This window comes from Mustela nivalis (assembly GCF_964662115.1).
Source record: "Mustela nivalis genome assembly, chromosome: 16".
Taxonomy (NCBI): domain Eukaryota; kingdom Metazoa; phylum Chordata; class Mammalia; order Carnivora; family Mustelidae; genus Mustela; species Mustela nivalis.
This window is the reverse complement of record NC_139035.1, coordinates 41,720,210-41,739,588: the sequence shown is the minus strand read 5'-3', so window position 1 is coordinate 41,739,588 and position 19,379 is coordinate 41,720,210. Positions and strand designations below refer to the sequence as shown.

At 55.5% G+C, this 19,379-nt stretch overlaps 1 protein-coding gene across 1 annotated transcript in view; it reads left to right on the top strand.

Annotated features, from left to right (window-relative positions):
* Positions 1-15,856, top strand: part of LMOD1 (leiomodin 1) — a 42,145-nt gene extending 26,289 nt beyond the window's left edge. The window contains exons 2-3 of the mRNA XM_082702016.1: positions 11,699-13,168; positions 13,970-15,856. Of these exons, the coding sequence (XP_082558142.1) occupies positions 11,699-13,168; positions 13,970-13,996 (1,497 nt within the window). The 3' untranslated portion in view covers positions 13,997-15,856. The remainder of the gene's footprint in view (positions 1-11,698; positions 13,169-13,969) is intronic.
* The last annotated feature ends 3,523 nt before the right edge of the window (positions 15,857-19,379 follow it).

Genomic DNA, 19,379 nt, shown 5'->3' with positions numbered 1-19,379 from the left:
ATGTGGGCATGTGAAGGCCATGGAAGAGAGTGCGGGAGCCAGAACCCATATCAGGGTGAGCCTGGGACAGAAAGAGAGGTGCTTCATCCTTCCTGGGACTAGGGTGAGGGAGAGGGGGGAGAGAGGAGGAGGCAAACATGGTGGAGAGATGGTAGGAGGGATGGTGGGAAGTTGAATTCCCACGGTTGGTTTCTGTTGGTTCCAGGGAAGAAAGTAAGGAAGATGGTCTGCTGAGAGTGGGGTGGAGTGGGGTGAGAACTGAGAGCTTCAAATGGATGCTGTGGAAGAACCAAGACAGAGCTGTAACTCGGGGAAACTAGACCATGACAGCTAACTTTTTCTGCAAACTTCCAGCACATTCGGCACTGCTGCAAATACTTCCCACATAGCACTTCACTAGAGGTTCAGAACCTTGAGAAGGGTTATCATTCCCACGTTGCATAAGAGCAAAGACTAGAACCTTGGCCTTCTAACTCTAGAGTGAGGGCTAGGCATTGATGTCACCCAGGAGGCAAGGCTGCGGGAGTGGAGGGCAGTGGTCCTGCTCTAGGGGAGGGGGTGGTGGGCTGATTGCCATGCATGACCCAGCAGTCTGTGAGGTGGTGTGGCACGGGCATGGAGTCGGTCAAGTTCAACGTTGGGGCTTTGGCCAGTGAGCGTGACCCCGGTGAAGGATTTGCAAGAATGTGGTTAACACGCCGGATAGGACTGGAGGTGAAGCAGCCAAGGTGGGTGGTGCAGAGAAGTCAGAATTCGGGTCACATTCCAACAATGCCACTTTCAGTTAGAGACCCAAGAGAACTGAAAGCCCGGATTTGAACAGATATTTGCACACACATGCTCATAGCAGTGTTGTGCAGAATAGCAAAAAAGGTGGGAATACATCCAGGGTTTCTCCGTGGCTGAATAAATAAACCAAATGTGGTATATAGCTACAGTGGAGTATTATTCGGCCTTGAAAAGGAAGAAAATTCTGAATTTAAATTTTTTTTGGTGTCCCCCCCCCCCACCTTAGTAGGTAACATTTAGCAGCTGTGAAGTCTCACTCTTGCTCAGCAGCAAGAGGCTCCGCGGTGGGTCTGGATGAGAACTGAGTTATTAAGGGGACTCCAGCCTTGTCCTGAAAAATCAGGTTTCCAGTAGTGGCCCAGAGAGGTCACTAAAGAAACTAGCTAATGGATGACAGTTCTGAGGGCAGCTCCTTAGCCTAAAGTGAGAACATCTCCGGTTTGGTAAAACAAACTTGACCTCTCCCCAGCTGCCCCGTCCTTTGGGATAAAGTGGTGAAGATGAAGAAGAAAATGGCTGTCACCGCTCTCCACTCCCACCCCTAGCCTCCCACCTCTGGCCCCGCGGGGGCTAGGCTTCTGCTTGTTTACTGCATTCCTTTAAGGAATGTCACTGGCGGGCAGGCCCTGGGTGCTAGCCTGGCTGGCCCAGCTGCCTCTCGGCTCCTACCTCCTTCCCCTCCAGCTCTGGACATCCTCAAGGCTGCAGGCCAAGGCAGCTGCAGATCCAAGAGGCCTTCCGGGTGTGGACTCCAGGAAGTGTAACATACACAGGGGTGCGCCCTATGGTCAAACCTGGCTTTGGGTCAGCCTGATCCAGACCCAATGCTGGGAGGGAAGGGACAGGGAGCTGGAAGAGGCACAAGCAGAGGACACAGACTGAACAGAGGGCCATGCAGCCCTGGGGCCTGACCGAGAACCTGTCTCAGGCCTGGCCTCCTAGGATATGATATGAGTAGTCTTGAAATGCTCTACGGCTATCCCTGCTGAGTGGCAGGGCCCTGGGTTGTCTTTCCAGAAGTTGGGGGGATTCACATGCATTCACTGTCCCAGTACCCCAGCCCCTTGTCGGACCCCTGACTCAGCCTGCTCTGGTCCTCGGAACAGGTCCTCTGCTCAAGGAGGCCGTCCTCCCCCACACCCCGGTACTGGGATACAGGGTTGGAGCGTTCTAGATCTTCATCCTTCCAAAACTAACATTTGGCTCCCTTTGGTGGCCTCATTTACTCATCCACTCGTTCATTCCACAGCTCTGTCCCAAACATCTACTGGGCTCCATGCTCCATGCTATCTGTGGGGGACCCAGTGGCTCAGAAGGCCCACTTCCTGGCCGCGGTCCTGTAGGAGAGACGGACAAAGGGACAGAGTGATAGTAGCCAAGACCGGGAGTTGGGGCTGGGGCTGGGACACCCGGGGTGACTTCCAAGAGCAGAGCGTGTGGCGTGCTTCATTGTTTCAGAGGTGAACCAGCTGAGAATGGGGTGTGGAACCTCGGTGAAGGTTCCGAGCTGGAGGGTGGGGTCTTGGGAGGCAGGGCAGAAGCAGGGCAGAGGTTGCAGAAGGGAGCGGAGCCTCTTCCTTGGGCTGCAAGTCTCCTTCCCTGCTTCGCAAACTCCTCCTCCTTCAGGAGCAGCTCAGGTGTCTGTCTCCTGGCATAGGGAAGCTTCCTTAGTGCGACGGCCTGGCTCTGCAGTCCACATGCATTCTCGCCGTGAGGACTTGCTCAGACCTCGTGCTCGCCTCTGTTGGCAAAGCTGGGTGGCTCCTTCTCCCATGCAGCCGGCCCTCCTCCGCAGCCCTCCTCCCAGGCTTCTAGTTGTCGCCACCTTCCTCATACCCTTTGGGTTTCTTCTTCCAATCCTGACTGATGGTTTCCCCATCTCGGCACCTTGATTGTTGTTCTCACGAAGCTGTCTTCCCCTTAACTCTGCCTTAGCGAGAGCCATGGGCCCTTCTTGCCCACTGGTTCCTCCTTCTAGCCTGGACATGAAATCCAAGAATGCCAGGTGCCTCTCCCAGCTCTGGGAGATGCCTGCCCAGCCATCTCTGCGTCCCCAGAGCTGAGCCCAGCACCTGGCAGAGTTGTCACTCCTCGAGCATGCGTAGGACCCAATGATCAGATGGCCAGGGGGCAAATTCCAGGTCTGTGTCAGATGCTTTTCCAGGGGCACCTGGCAGGAGCCTGGCATTCATTCATTCTTTAGTGTCTGACTGTGGGGAGTGTAACATGGGAGTTAAGAGCATGATCTCTTTAGAACCCAGGAGATCTAAGCTTGAACTCCAGTAACTTGTTTAAGAATGACACCATCTGCAAAATGGAGAAAATGTTACCACTGACCCCCAGAAGCCTTAACTGCTCCTGAGCAACACCGTCCAAAAGTAGGTGAATTTTCTGTGGTGTCTTTCTAGGACGTTAACATAATGTGATGGTCACGAAGACTGTGAGCAAAAGTCTTCGAGAGCAGTGGGAAAGGAAGACCTTTCTGACTATGAGAGCTCTGGCTCCCACCCGCCAGCCCGATGAGAGTCTCCACCCCTGCAGGGCTCCCCCCACGCTTCCTCCCCAGGAAGCGGGGACCTCTCCAAGCCGTGCAGAGGAGAGGAGTGGCAGCTGGTGGCAGCGCAGAGGAGTGAATTCTATGGGTGACTTAGGTCAAGCACTTAGCACAGCGTCTCCCACCTTGTAAACGCTAAATAAATGGTGGCCACGGTTATTGTTATTTATGTTATTTCGGTGCTGGGCTATCTCTGCACAAGGCATCTGGCTGAAAGAATGGCTTGGCGTGCAGCCCGCTCTCACACGTAAGAAGTTCAGACTCTAGAACCTGAGTCCTGGCTTCCTTGCGTAATAGCCATGTGATCTTGGGCTTGTGTTTCTTCTCCTGCGAACCAGGGATCTGGCAGCAGCTCACATGCAGAGCGGCACAGGACTGCAGGAGTTCTGAACTCCACGGGGTGCACGGCCAATAGCACGTTGATGAGCCCACATTACTACAGTGATGGCTTTGCTGGAGAGGAAAGCTGTTGTGGGCTAAGAATTCGGGGAAGAGGACTGAACTTGACTAGGATTGAACTTGACTTCTCCAGCGGACTGGCCGCCAGGGGTGGGGAACATGCCCTTTAGCAACCGAGAGCTCAAAACCATGAAGCGAGCTCCTTCGGTGTTGGGGGTATAGTTTCTTCGCTGGGTAAAGGGACAGCCCGAGTTTGCCTTGCCCTTCCCCAGCAAGCTTGCTGCCATTCCCACACCCTTGGTGTAACCAGCTGTGAGCACCCCACCAAGGGGTCTGGAGTCTGCCTACTACTCTGAGAGTTGATTCACATGCCCCCAGCAGCCTGGTCCTGGAGGGCTGGGCAAGCCAGAGAGAGAGACCAAGCAGGGTGGGGACAGGGAAGCAAGGGGCATCTGGGATGCCTGCAGGGAACAGCTTTTCTTAGCTCTGTGACTGCATGAGCCTGGGCTTCTCAGCTCAGAGCTAGCCAGGTGCACACGTTCCCCTAGGGAGGTGCCCTAGATGACCCTTCTGGAGCCCTGGTCAGGATGGAGGCTCTTTTTGGCCCACATTCTTTTGGGGGACCAAGGGGCCCAAGCCTCCAACATTGCTTGCCAGGTCGATTAGGTGTGGATTAGCTCTCACACTGTCAAGCCACAGGCTGGGAACAGAAGAGAGCTGAGCCATCTGTTGGTCCCTGGCATTGAGGGGTCCGACCGAGGTCACCTGGAGGGGTTCTCTCCAAGCCTCACACCTGCCTGTTTCTGCTGCCCTCCTGGCAGTTTATTGGGGGCTGGTCTACTCAGTCCTCACCTCAACAGGCACTTACAGAGGCGCCTGGGATGGGCAGGCCCCCATGCCGGGCATTGTCACCCTCCCTCTGGCCCTGCTCAGGGACTGAGGCCTCCAGACATGCAGTCACCAGAGTCCCAGATGGTCTGGTGAGAAGAAGGTGCTGCAGCCCTCATATTAGATGGTCTAACCCTCACCCCAAAATTAGGAATTTCATTTGGGGAGCAGTTTTGTTTTAAATATTTTATTTATTTATTTATTTATTTATTTATTAGAGAGAAAGAGAGAGAGAGAAGAGAGCACAGGCAGAGGGAGAGGCAGGCTCCCTGCTGAGCAAGGAGCCCGATGTGGTGCTGATCCTAGGACCCTGGGATCATGACCTGAGCCGAAGGCAGACCCTGACTGAACCACCCAGATGTCCCCTTAGCGGATTAACTATACTCCAGTTATGGGCAGGAACTGAGTGTACCCATGGGTCTTTGTGTATAAAGCCTTGAACACCCCAAAATTATGTTCCCAGAGGTGTGAACCCAAGGGGGTGAGGTTAAAGCCCTTCTCTGCCCCATTCCCCATTGTCTTCCTCCTTCTTGAGCTCATCCTCTGGGGTCCCAGTCTCCCCACAGACCCCTGAACAGCTACAAAGGATGAATAGAAGGGGATTCCTCGGAGCGCATTCGGCAAGGGCCCGTGGAGACAATGTTTCCCTACACTGGGGGCTTTGAAATAGGGGAAGCAGACCTGGAATGATCTGAAAAGGGCCAGGGCTGGGGTAACCAAAAAAGGGGGTTTCTGGGAGAGGCCAAGACCTTGTCCCTGAGCCATGGCCAGAACAGGAGCCAGGGAACTTCTGTCTGGGAATGGTTGAGAAAGGGGCTGCCAGGCCTTTTTAGGGAGGCTGCAGCCTCGGGCCAGCCTGAAGGGATGGTGTCGGTTGAAGCAGTAACTCTCTGCCATCAGGGTCCCCTGCCTCAGCACCATCTGCCCCAGGCATGTTGACATCAGATCGTCACCCTGCCTGCTATCCTTCTAAGCTGTGTGGGTGGGACTGGCTTCTGTAGCATCTGTCCCCAAGATGGCGGTGACCTATACCTCCTGATGGGTGAAGTCAGGACAGGTGAATGAGTGGGGTCGCAGGAGGAGTTTGGAGGGGCTGGCTCTCGAGAACCCCCAGGCCCACACAGGCCCCCAGTGTTTGTAGGACCCTGGTGCTGGTGTGGTCCCCTGTGGGGTTGGTGACACCTGTCCCCAGGCCACTCCACCCCTGCCTCTGTCACCACGGGATTGGGGGGAGGCGTGGGGGAGAACTCCCCAAGCGACCTGGTGCCTTCCCAGCTTCTAGATCTCTAGGGTTTGAGACACGGTCATTTCACTTCCAACGGAGAAGTACGAAATGCAGTGCCACTGACCACTGGGTGAGTGCTTCATCTCGCCCTTCTAAATAACACAAAGATACTAAGGAAGGAGGCCGGGGGCAGGATGAACCCTCCTGCCTGCTGTGGGGCTTAAGCACTTCTCATAGTGAGAGCTGGGCTTCCCTGCAGCTGATCTCCACTTCAAGCCCTTTTTGGGACCAGGCAGGCACCTTGTGGAAGTCTCCTTGCAACCACTCGCAAGCTAATGACGAGCTCCAGATGGGTCAGTTTCATGCAGCATATGAGACGACAGGTTCGCAGGAGGTCTGTAACCGTCCAAGACCATGCAGCTAGCCGAGGGCACGGTTGGGATGTGCACACAGGCCAGCTGCCTTCAGAGCCCATCAATTCCCCGACCACCATAGGGAGGATGTGTTAGGAGGAATCCCAGCTTTCTGGACAGCTCCGGAGGGAACCTACAGCTTTCTAGGGGCAGTATCAGTGGTTTCAGAATCTGGAGCCCTACTGCGTAATGTACAGAATTATCAAACCGCCGTGTGTGCATCGGGAGCTGCTGTAACATCGTGTGTCCACTAGGCTTCCATTAAAAAAAAGAAGGAAGGAAGATCAGGGGAGGCTGGTTGGCTCAGTCGGCAGAGCATGTGACTCTTGACCTTGGGGTCATGAGTTCAAGCCCCACATTGGGCATAGAACCTACTCAAACAAAACAAAACAAAACAACAAAAGGACAACAAATAAAACCCCGAAGCTCTGTTTCAGGAGCTGGCTTAAGCCCCCAGGGGACGACTCCTGGCCCGCAGACCACCAAGGGAAATGGGCCTTGCTGTCCCTCCCCAGGACTGCCCCCTCCAGGAATGATACTTCCCCCCAAATGGCAGCTGCCTTTCCTGAAACTTCTTGTCAGGACAATCTAGAATCTTTCTTCTTGGGGGAGAGTTACAAAAGAGTTGTAACTCGTGTGGAATGAAGCAGGAGGCTACAGGGAGGGAAGCTTCTTGGTCCCTACAAGCCCTAGGCCCCCGCTACCTGCCCTGCCCTTGACCCCAGCCACATCAGGGGCTGTTCTCCCAGGGGACCTCTGGCTCACTCTCCGGCCTGCGGCCAGCCCCTCTGCACCCTCCCCTTGCAGACCGATGACCCTGGAAGCTGTAGTGCCTGATACCAGGTCTCCAGATGGCTGGAGTGAGTGGGACAGGGGCCCCAGAGCCCTGAGGGGCCAGCTTCGTGGGAGAAGCAGGGGAACACGATCTTGGGCTCGGAGGCAGGCTGAGGGTTGGTGGGGAGCACTGGTGCAGGACCAGGAGGGAGACACGGTGGGAAGTTGGAGCACTGGGGGGACTAGGAAGCACCGCAGATTTCCCCCATGCTCTCCTACAAAATATAAGCTGATCCACAGGAGACAAGAGGCAGGCTGCAGATCAGAGCCAAGTGAAAAATGCCGGTTCTCATGAACTCAGACCCTGAGGCCTCTGCGTCCTCAGGACTTCAGCTCAGGCCTGGAAGAGAGTCTACTGAAAGCAGAGCTACAGACCCCAGAGTCCCTGCCCTGAGCCCAGAGCCTGAGCCGCAGCACTGTCGATGCTTCCAGACGGAAGGTCTGAGGCTGTCTGTCTCATCTGAATTGACATCACCTCGGACTTGCTTTGGGGGTGGAGCAAATATGCTGGATCCATGGCAGTGGGGTCCAATGTGAGGGGCGCAGCCACTGCCAGTCACCCCTGCCCTCCTTGGCTCTGCCCCAGCCTGGGCCAGGGGCTGGAGCGAACTCGACAGACCCAGACCTTTCCGTGTCCTGTTTGAGAAGTTCTCCCCCAGGTTCATCTGGTCTTGGTGCTGGACCCCAGGGAGGCCTGCAGACTCCCTGCCTTGCATTGGCCTCAGGCAGGGTCACCCTGCAGGCGATGCGTCAGAGGAAGGAAAGACAGGGCCTCAGTGGTGGTCTAATGAGCTAATAGGCACCAGTGGGCCGAGGGCTCAGGACAGCACACACTGGGGGTTTGGCCTTCCCTCGGCAAGTTCTCATTTTCTAGGGACTCCCCAATAGACAAATCTTTTCCTCTCCCACTTTGGCAATGAAGGTGGTAAAATGTTCTCTTCTCTGGTCAATCGACGAGACTTCTAGGGGAGGTTGTACCTGAAGGCCCAAGGTAAGGGAAATGACGCCATGTTGAACCGGTCAAAGGCATTTAACTGGGATCCCAACCCAAGTGGCCGACAGAGCAACACCATGAGGCCATAGGTCTGGAGCGGATGCAGGGAGAGAGATGCTTCTCACCGCTGAGTCTGATTGCTAGGTCCCTGCAAAGTCTCACAGGTTGTTAGAGGTTTACAGACGTCATCCTCCCCACTCCCCTGCCTCAGTGAAGGATTACGAAATCACCCCCTAACCCTAAAGCTTTTCCCAAAGAGGAAAACAATTTTTTTTTTTAAGATTTTATTTATTTGACAGACAGAGATCACAAGTAGGCAGAGAGGCAGGCAGAGAGAGAGGAGGAAAGAGGCTCCCTGCCAAGCAGAGAGCCCGATGCAGGGCTCGATCCCAGGACACTGAGATCATGACCTGAGCCGAAGGCAGAGGCTTTAACCCACTGAGCCAACTGGGCACCCTGGGGAAAACAATTATTGCTGCTTAGATCTCTCACCTGTGGACTTTTGCTCTATGGAAGTTCTTTGTTATATCTAACCTAAACCCCTCCCGCTATAAGGGATGAACAGAGGCGCAGAGACAGAAAGACAAGGAAAGATAACCTCAGGAGATCGCCAGGAGGCACCACCAGTTCTAGAAGCAAAAGAAGTTGGCTTGGACTCCCTTTCAGATAAGCAAGAAGGAGGCAGCTCTGCTATGTGCTGAGGAGCTCGCTCACCAGAAATCTCAGCCCTGGGAGGACGCTGGGCTCCTTCTCCTTTTAAGGCAACGTCTGAGCTCTCGGGGCTGCACAAGCGGCAACAAGCCCCAGCCCCACTCATTCCTGGCTATTTGGAGGAAACCCATGATTAATCAGCTCTCCCCCTCCCCCGCCCAGCCTGTTTTTCATTAGGTTCTTTTTAAAGGGCTGGAACACCTCCTTAAGAGCAGACATATGACAGATCCAAGCCAACTAGGACCCCAGAGTAGGGGGAGTACCCTAACAGGGAGTGGGGAGTAGTCCTGGATGAAGACCAAGGGTGTAGGTCAGAATCTAGAGTATCAGGGCAGAGAGAGGGTTAAAATGCTGGAAAAGGAGTCCTGATGGGAGAGCAGAGGAAGGCTCTGAATGCGAGCCCTGGTCAGAAAGCTGGATGGGTTTGATTAGGAGGAGGGAGCTGCTGAGCGAGGGTGGGGGCAGCAGGGCTGCCCAGGCACACCTGGAGGGCTGCTGGGCTGGGGGAGAGAAGGGCCTTGCCCCTAATGGGCAAGGTTGGAGAAGGTTGCATTGACTTGGCTGCTGCTGGCGAGATGGTCAGACCTGAAACCCAGTTTTTCCTGAACTTGCTGGTTAGTGTCTCTCTGGTTAGTGTCTCTCTGGTTAGTGTCTCTACAGTTTCCCTGTAAGTGAGGCCTGTGGAAGGCATGGGATCTGTGCAGAGGGCAGCTGGGCGCTGCACGGTGGGCACTGAGAAATCCCCAAGGGCGCGTGCATTTGGAAGGGGAGGGCAGGAGTCCCTGGCTTGGGGGCCTGACCTCTGAAGATTGGGCTGGACTCCTGGAGAGGCCACAGCACCCAGCTCTCACTTCCATGCTCCCGAAGCGGCTGGAATTTGAGATGAAACCACTGTGAGCTGGGGTGGGCTGGAATTTCCTGGCTGAGCTGTGGACAGATGTTAGGAGTGTCCTAAAGGGGCTGACCCATTGGATCTCCCCGTTTACCTTCTGTTTGCCTACTCCAAGCTCCCTCTTCCTTTCAAATCAAGGTACAATAAAGTCACCATCAGGGACAGGGTGAGACCAAGGGTCACATCCAGAGAAGGTGTGAGAGGGCATCCTCTGGCCCTTGCCCCACCACTGAAGCCCCAGGAGCTCCCCCCGCACAACTGCCCCCACAGGGCAGGAGGAGAGAAGGGGCACATTCCTCAGCCCTGCCTCACCAGGCCCTGTGCCCCTTGGCTGCGTGTTGTGATTCTAGCAGAGAAGCCAAGGACTTTTGCTGCTAAATAAACCCTGGGGCTGGTCCCCAGTGGCATGTGTTTGTGGCGCAGGTACAAACTGTTTCCATAGGACCAACCAGCTCCCCATTCCGTCCGGGCAGGGTGGGGGTGCACTCCTGAAAGAAAGAAGACCTTTCTAATAATCAGGCTGTAGTCTCTTCCTCTTAAAAACAAAACAAGGGGCACCTGGGTGGCTCAGTGGGTTGAAGCCTCTGCCTTTGGCTCAGGTCATGATCCCAGAGTTCTGGGATCGAACCCCATATCAGGCTCTTTGCTCGGCAGGGAGCCTGCTTCCCTCTCTCTCTCTCTGCCTGTCTCTCTGCCTACTTGTGATCTCTGTCTGTCAAATAAATAAATAAAATCTAAAAAAACAAAAAACAAAAAACAAAAACAAAACAAAACCTTTAGGAAGGATATTCCTTGAGGTCCCAGTTGCTCCAGGGTATCCATCATAGTCAAACAGTTTAATATCTAATTGTAGGCAATCTTGATGCTTCTTTAGCCCTCCTGAAGGGGGTAGGAAGCAAGTACTCTCAAAATAAGGCTCAGACTTTCTGCAACCTCACGGAAGTAAACACACGGCCCCATGGAAGTACAGGGTGGCTCATGCTGTGTGGACAACTTAAGCCTTTCATATATCTCAGCTGACTCCCTTCCAGAATCCCTGAACAATTTCTCCTTGTCTATGTGGTCCACGCAGAGTCAAGGAATCCTAGATCCGGAATCTGGCAGAGTCCTCTTGAGGTCAGCTCACTGAGTGGACTCCAGGACCCCTTATAGAGAGCTGCTGGTCCTTAGCAAAGTTTTTTCTAAAAAAAATAAGGACGATACCGTGGGCTCTTGGAAAAGCTACACATACCTGATGTAAACATATGGGCTTTATTCTGTTAATATCTACCTTCTTTATCGTAGGCTCCTTTTTATTTCAGTGAGAGAATGATGGGAGATCAAATTTATAAATATCTTTAATTGGTAAGATTAAATGTTAGCAACCTTATGTTGGTCCCTCCAACTTTTTTATTCCTTTGAAAAGGCATTAGCTGTGAAATTCCAGCACCTGAGGACCACCGACCCACCTCCCCTTTGGAAGCAGGGTCAGAGCTGGGGTGAGGCACACGAGGCACTAGCTGAGCCCAAAGAATGCAAGGGGGCACCCAAAAGCGCAGTGAGCTGATATTTTTAAAAACTGAATTTAATGCCAAGAAAAAAAATCCATGACAACCAAAAATTCAAAATTTTAAATAAAGGCAGGAGCAGCATAAGTGATTTTTCCTCTTGCCTCCAGTTCCAACATGGCTCAGCAAAGTACCACTCGGAAAGATTCCTGCTAAATCACCCATGACAGGAAAGGGCAGCTCTGGGTCTGAGAACACCCCTCGGGAAAGGACCTGCCGCAACCTCCCAGGTCTTCCCCTAGGCCCCTGGCGACCCTGAGGTTTGCTTGAGTCTGACATCAGCCTGTTCTCTGCAGCTTGAATCCCAGACCCTCTCAGGGTGTTCTCAATGGACTTTGCCCTTTGGACACTCCAGGGCAGTTATATAAATGCTCCCCGCACTTGTCCCCATACTCTCTCCCCTCCCCGTGCAGCCAGATCTTCATGTTTCTTTCTCTTTTCTGAATTCTTAGGAAAGCAAGCAAGTGGAGACCAAGACAGATGCCAAGAACGGAGAGGAAAGGGGCAGAGACGCCAGCAAAAGAACCCTGGGCCCCAGACGGGACTCAGAGCTGGGGAAGGAGCCAAAGAAGGGTGGTTTAAAGAAAAGCTTCTCAAGAGACAAAGAGGAAGCTGATGGGAAAGGCGGAGAGAAGCCCAAGGAGGAGAAGCTCATCAGGGGCATTGACAAGGGCCGGGTCAGGGCTGCTGTGGACAAGAAGGAGGCAGGGAAGGATGCGAAAGGAGAGGAGAAGGCAGCGGCCCCGAGGGAGGAGGACGAGAAGAAAGGCAGTGACAGGAGCGCAGGGTCGAGCAGAGACAAGGACAAGAAGAGAGAGGGGAAGGACATACGCAAGAGAGAGGACGGTGGGCACGCAAGAGGGGAGAGCGGGAACGCAGATGGCAAGAAGGAAGACGAGCGGGTGAAGAGAGGAAGCGGGAGCGTAGACACAAAAAGGGAGGAGGATGAGAAGGTGAAAAGAGAGGAGTCCGTCAGTGACAAGGAACCCAAAGAAGAGAACAAGACCCAAGCGCGGGAGAAACCAGCCCCGGTTTGCCTCCCCAAGCCCTCCTCCGAAGGGCCCGCCAAGGCAGAGGAGGAGGCGGCCCCCAGCATATTTGATGAGCCCCTGGAGAGGGTGAAGAACAATGACCCAGAGATGACCGAGGTGAACGTCAACAACTCAGACTGTATCACAAATGAGATCTTGGTCCGGTTCACCGAGGCTCTGGAGTTCAACACGGTGGTCAAGGTGTTTGCCCTGGCCAACACACGCGCGGACGACCACGTGGCCTTTGCCATCGCCATCATGCTCAAGGCCAACAAGACTATCACCAGCCTGAACCTGGACTCTAACCACATCACGGGCAAAGGCATCCTGGCCATCTTCCGGGCCCTCCTCCAGAACAACACGCTGACGGAACTCCGCTTCCACAACCAGCGGCACATCTGCGGCGGCAAGACCGAGATGGAGATCGCCAAGCTGCTCAAGGAGAACACCACGCTGCTCAAGCTGGGCTACCATTTCGAGCTGGCCGGGCCCCGGATGACGGTCACCAACCTGCTCAGCCGCAACATGGACAAACAGCGGCAAAAGCGGCTCCAGGAGCAGCGGCAGGCACAGGAGGCCAGCGGCGAGAGGAAGGATCTACTGGAGGTGCCCAAGTTCGGGGCCCTGGCCAAGGGCTCCCCCAAACCCTCCCCCCAGCCATCTCCAAAGGCCTCGCCCAAGAACTCGCCCAAGAAAGGGGGCGCCCCAGCTGCTCCGCCGCCGCCACCGCCTCCCTTGGCCCCGCCCCTTATCATGGAGAACCTGAAGAACTCATTGTCCCCAGCCACCCAGAGGAAGATGGGAGACAAAGTCCTGCCTGTCCAGGAGAAGAACTCCCGCGACCAGCTACTGGCCGCCATTCGCTCCAGCAACCTCAAGCAGCTCAAGAAGGTAAGTAGTCGCAGGCCTGGGCCTGAAGGGCTGGAGGGGAGGGTGAGCCTGCCGGGGGAACCGGGACAGAGCAGGCTGTCGGGCTGCTGTGCCTGTGTGGCACGTCTGGCCATCACAGCCATCCCCCTGCCTCTGGACAGGCCATGGTGTCTCCCTTAGAGGGGGGCTCTCTCCTTCCTGTAAGGAGCTTCCTTTAGCCTCTCACTCTGTGCCTCCAAGCTACCCTGCAGCTTAACCAGGGTCTCCCAGAAATGGAGAAACAGTCTCTACCTAGTAGTTCCGCCTCGGGTCCTGCATTAAGTCTTCTCTCCTTCCTTCGCAAAACAAAAATGATCTCCCTTTTACGAACTCCCTCTCAGGACCAGCCAAGTCCTAGTGATCAGTGTATCCCAAAGGTCTTTGGGAGATTCAGCCCTCAGGAGGGTCTCCCCTGTGACTAATCAGTTCCACAGACACATGAGCCATCCCTAGAGACCCCCCTGCTCCTCCAGGTTTCACCTCCCTGCACCTCAGGCGACAAAGGCCATGGTCATGTGCTGATCTGACGGGATGGCGGCAGCGAACCCTAGCCCCACAGCATCATCGGGGGCTAGGCACCAAGACAGAAAGGACCACCTCAGCTGTGATGCTAGTGGTCACTGGATGACATCCAGTTTTTACAGACGGGAAAATGCTCACTTACTCATTCTACAGACACCTGTAGGGGGGCTCTGGTTGCCAGAAGGAAGGGAGGCCAGATGAATTCTAGAGGCTCCTCTGCTGAGCTCCTTTCTCTAAACGGTCTCTGCTTTGCCCTTACAGGTGGAGGTGCCCAAACTGCTTCAGTAGGACCAGACTGCCAGGGGGCACTGTCTGCCGATGCCAAGACTGCCCCGGCCTCGCCTCCCAGGGCCGCACAGACCCCGCCCCACACCCCACCCCCGGCTGCCCTGCTGTGGATGTCCCTACTCTGCCATGGGAGAGCATGAGGCCTGGCCACACTCCAGGAAGGATGCCTTCTCTCTTCTCACTTTCCTTTTGTCGTCTCTGAGGCTCTCCAAGAATTTCTTTTATACCTGGATCTGAGGTTGCTGGACAAGAAGAGTCCTTTTAGCGTGTCACCGAGAAGATGGCATGGCTAGGGCTCAAGTAGCTGGCAAGTTACGAAAGGCCTGTGGTCCAGGAAAGATGTCCCACCAGGACCACATAACCAGCCCAGTCCACTGCCCTCCAGGGCCAGGATTCAGGCCTCTGAGGAGCCCTTGGGGCAAAGCTGCTGGGCCCATGGCCCTCTGTGTGGGACAATGGCAGAAGATTGAGAAGGGCACAAGAGCCCAAGGGAAGAAGGAGGAGGGGCCGAGGATACCCTCAGACCCCTCCTGGGCTGATCAGAGGACACGGCAGGGGCAGCTGGCCTGGTGGGAAGTGGGCTCCAGCTGGGAAGAGAGGGACAGACAGCAGCTGGTCCTGAAGGTTTGATGCCAAAGCAGACATTTCCCTCACACCCACCTGCTGTTGTATAAATAGCCGTGTATCTGTTTTTCCATAAGATTTTGATAATATATACAAGCCTTTAGTTGTGAATGACCGTGCCCCTGCCCCCTGTACTGTCCTGAGGGGTCCTGATGCTCACCCTAGGCCCCATGGAGGACTCTAGAGGCTCAGGGTCCTGACATGCCAGCCCAGGTTGACCATATAACAGGTTCATATCTGCGGAAAGTCCAGGGCGAGGGAAAGACTCAAGCGTGGGTCGAGGGCTCCCCACTGACTGGGTTGACCAGGCCAAGGAAACTAGGCCTTCACCAGGGTCTGCTCCTGACCATTGCTGCTGCCTGGAATCATTAGCCGGAGCTGCTTTCAGGGGTGACGGGGCAGAGTGGAGCATGGGGCCCTGGGATGGCTATATTAGGCATGTTCAGGGAATACTCATTCCATGACTCTTCCTCACTGTGGGCTTGGGGCCAGCTCCTCACAGCAGTCACAAGCCCAGGAAGGCAGCCATCTCTGAGCAGGCAGAGAAGTGAATGACCGTTTGGGGAGCAGCCACCACACCAGTGTGCCCAGTGACCCATCTCACCCCCCACTCCAGCTGCAGGCTGCTCTCCTGACCTAACTGCGCCCCTGTGCCCTCCATCAGGTATATCAAAAGCATCTTCCTGATTTGATTGATTTATAGGTTCTGGCACCCCTTGACACTGTGGAAGAGCCTCTTTGGGTCTGGGTCACTGGCAGTTTTCTCTGTCTTGGTGTTTTGTCCCACAGCAGGGAGCATAGCAGTTTCATCATCCTTGGGGTGAAGGAGGGGGCGTCCCTGCTAGGAAGAAGGATTGCTGGGCTAGGTCTGACAGAACACAGAGGCAGGCTAGTTGTGGGAGCAAAAAGCTTGGATCCCAGGGGACACTCTGCACCCCCCCCCCTTCCCCTCTACTCACTTGCCTGTCCACCACAACAACCGAAACAAGGGCTGGGTCCAGGAGATGGCGGGTAGACACCTGCTGCCTCTCGGACCTCAGAGGGTGTTAGCTGGGGCTGAGGGCAGCCGGCACTTCCATGTACCCTGTGTCTGCAGTTGCCAGGCCTCAGCAAGATGCTGCAGGCTGCTTCAGGTGCTCTTGCAATTCTGGAGGTTTCCATTTTGCAGGTCAAGTTCAGCCCAGAGAGGTTACCTATAGGTCCGTGATCACACAGCTAATAAAAAGAGAGCTCAGATCTCTTGCTCTTAGAGCTCCTTCTGATGAGAGATCCCCCTCCTTCCCTTCCTGACATGAGACCAGTCCAAACCCAAATAACGGATCTCCAAATCTTAAAGTTCCAATAACCAGACACACACACACACACACACGCACACACACACGCACACACACACACACACACACACACACACACACACACTTTCTCTCTCTCTCTCTCTATTGTCCTCTTGAGGGTTTGTGGGGTGTAATGCCCGGACTGATGAGGTCATCCTTCCTCCGGTGCCTGCGAACCTGATGCGGGACCGTAGCGCCATCTGCAGGCAGGTCGCGTCCGGCTTCTCCGGCCGCACGAGGGGCGCCCCGGAGCTACGCGGAGAGGGGGCCAGGGAAGGTGAGCAGATGAGACGCAGCGCTGGGTCTGGGGGGCGCCTTCCCGCCGCCTGGGAGGGACGGGGGGGAGCGCCAGGTACCGAGCGGCCGCGTGTTCCGGGTCGGCCGAGCGCGGAAAGCGGGCCGCCCTCGCTGGGCCAGTTTCTGCGGAGTAGTGCACCCACCCTGTCCCACCTGCCCCGTCCGCCTCCGCAGACGGCCGTCTGCTGGGTTTCCCTTCCTGAAAGCCAGGCTGCAAGAGCCGGAAAGGATCTGTCTTCGTCCGGATCCCGCCTTTTCCAGGGAAGACAATGAGAGTCAAAGGCAGCAAATGACTTGAACAAGCTGATGCACACGCACGCAAACCACGTCTCTCGTCGCCGACTGCATCCTACGGACCTGGGCCAAGGAGTCTCCCCCTACTTCTGTTCCGGCTGGCCCCTTTTCGTTTCCAGGGGCCACATACTGGGTCTTCGCGTCTGGCTGCCCCGCCCCCCGCGGGGCCCACCGCCGAACCCCACTGTTGCACAGGCTTCCCACCTTGGCGCCCTGCCGCTGCAGGCCTTGGGGGACACCGGGCTAGGTAGGACTGAGGCCCTGTCGCTGGCCGTGGGGGGATGGCGATCGCCTACTCACCCCACTTCCTGTCGCGGGAACTCAACAAGCCAGTGAGCCAGGGGCTGTCGGCTGTGGCTCACAGGTGCTGTGAGTTGGGACCATGGCCACTCACGTGGCCCTAAGAAGCATAAGATCTGGACACGAGTCACCCACGGAGGGTGCTTCTGGACCACCAAGATCACCAAGCCTATTGTGTCATGTGCTCCCCGCCCCTCTGCAGACCACTCTCAAGGCTGGAGCCCAGCTATCCCTTATGCTACTTCTTGAGCGGGTGGCCACTGCTGTCCTGGGAGTCCAGGCCTGATGAACCACCCCCTCCCACCCCGATGCCCTGTGCTCCACCTGCTCTGCCTGGCCCATGCCTCTAATTCCTCTTCCTTTATCCCACCTACCCCCCCCCACACACTCCTTGCCTCAAGTGTCAGCTGCCCCAATTCTATTCCTCTCCCCCCACAGTGCTCCCCTTTCCTTTTTGGGGGGCCCCCATTGTATTCCCATTCACCTCTGCCCCAGCTCTTTCCCTGCGTCTGAACCCCTGCCTTCCCTCTTTGAGCTCAGCCTCCCCCTCCCCTGCCTGAGGCACCCAAGAAAGAGGAGCACTTGCTTTTGCTCCTCTCCATCTGTGCCTCCCAGACCTCCCCTTAGGGGTCCTAAGTGTGCTCTCGCAACTCAGCAGGACCCCACTTACACCACTGGAGTGTAAATCCTTGAGCGTCACCGCTCCTCCTGCCCTGTATCTTCCTCTCATCTGTAGGGTGCCTGCCTGGTTTTCAGGGGTGCTAGCTGCTGAACAAGAAGATGGGGAGGGGCAGCTACAGCTCTGAGCTCCTACTGGCCCTCTTCCCCTGGTGGTAAGCAGAGGAGATGGGCTCATAGATGGAGAGCTTTGGGAAAGATTCAGGGGGACTGCCCTATTAACAGAGCTAGAGGATGTGAGAGGCGCCTTCTCTCTGCTTGGGGCATGTGAAAGCCCCACTCTGTCGTAGTTACCCCCTTTTCCTTAGAATTCTCAGTGCAGAGTGAATTGCCTAGAAATGCTGGGGAGGGGAGACGCAACCTCCTGGGAGGCAGCTATGACTGGGATAAACCTGCCTTCCACTCCAGTCCACAAAGCAATTTTTAATTGGCCCCAGATTGTGGATTTAAGGATAATTAATTCAGCTGGGCATGGCCATGCATTCATTTACACCTCTTTTCTTAGGGAAACTCAGAAACCTTATCCTGCCAATGTCTTCCACCTCTCAGCTTCCGGAGGGAGAGGGAGAGAGAGAGAACTAACTGGGTTCCAAACCTTGAGATGAGCTGGTGACCCCCTCCTGAAGTGTGAAGGAAGGCAGAATTTGCAGGAAGCCAGGACTCTGTGTGACTCCAGCTCCCACCGCTTGCTCCCACCCTCAGAGAGAAGGTGGATTTGGAGCTCTGGCCACAGCTCTGCCTGCCCCTCAGTATTAACTTTCTCTCTCTGTGTGGTCAGGTCCAGGGGCAGACTCCTGGGCCCCTGAAAATTTAATGAGGATGGGAGGAAGCTGTGAATCCCTGGACAGAGGATTTGTAGGCTTTGCCTACAGCTGTCTCTGACGCTGGCCGAGGAGCCCCTCACTTCCAGCCTGTGTGACGAGAGCCTCCCTGACACTCTGTGGGTGTCAGAGGGCATGGTTAGCACAGTGTCCATATGCAAACCAGCTGGAGGACAAGGCTGTGGGGCTGGAGGACCCTGGGTGAGGGAAGGAGGGGCTGAGCATATGGGTGTTGGGGAAAGGAGACTGTTGGTTGGAGGGTTTTGCCAAGCCACCCTGGCACTTTTCCCACTTGAATTAAAAACTGTAGAACTTCTTTCCCTACATCTGTCACCAGACAAGTCCTGAGAACACAAGGACCCAGGTCCTCAGGGAACAAGGCAAGAGGGTAGAACTTGGTGCCCAAGCATCTCCAAGGGTGGGGGCGTCTGACTGGCTCAATGGGGGTCTAATTTCTTAGTCCTGATGATCCAACGCAGCCAACAGGAACACCTCCCATCAACCTCTTGGGCGGCTCAATCCCTCCGCTTAGCTCCTAGAACCTCTCAGATCAGGAAGGACAGGCAGGGGTCACAATTTCATGTACGTATTTCACCCTCATGACAGCCCTGAGGCATCATTTCCATGGGATAGCTGAGAAAACTGGGCTCAGACATACACCCAAGGTCAACCAGTGTGGGGACCCACACATGAAGCTAAGTGTCCCGGGAAAGGGGAAGGTGCCTTTGTACAAATGTGCAGTGCCTTCCATGTCACAGGGGCCTGACCCCTAGTGGGCAACCTCTGTAATGCAAATAAGCCCCCTCTTCCCAGCTGTGGCAAAATCCACCTCACTGGCTTTGGGAACACAGCTCGAGGAGCCCTCAGCCTGGGGGGCGGCTCTGCTGGTGGAAGCAGGTGAGGGGGGATGCTGAGCTCCAGCCCTGGCGCCTGCCTTCCCAGCCTGGAGGATGTGGCACTGGCAGCACTCAGGGCCCAGCTGCAGGCAGAGCTTCTGGAAGGTGTGGACGGGCCCAATGAGGCAACTGACATGAG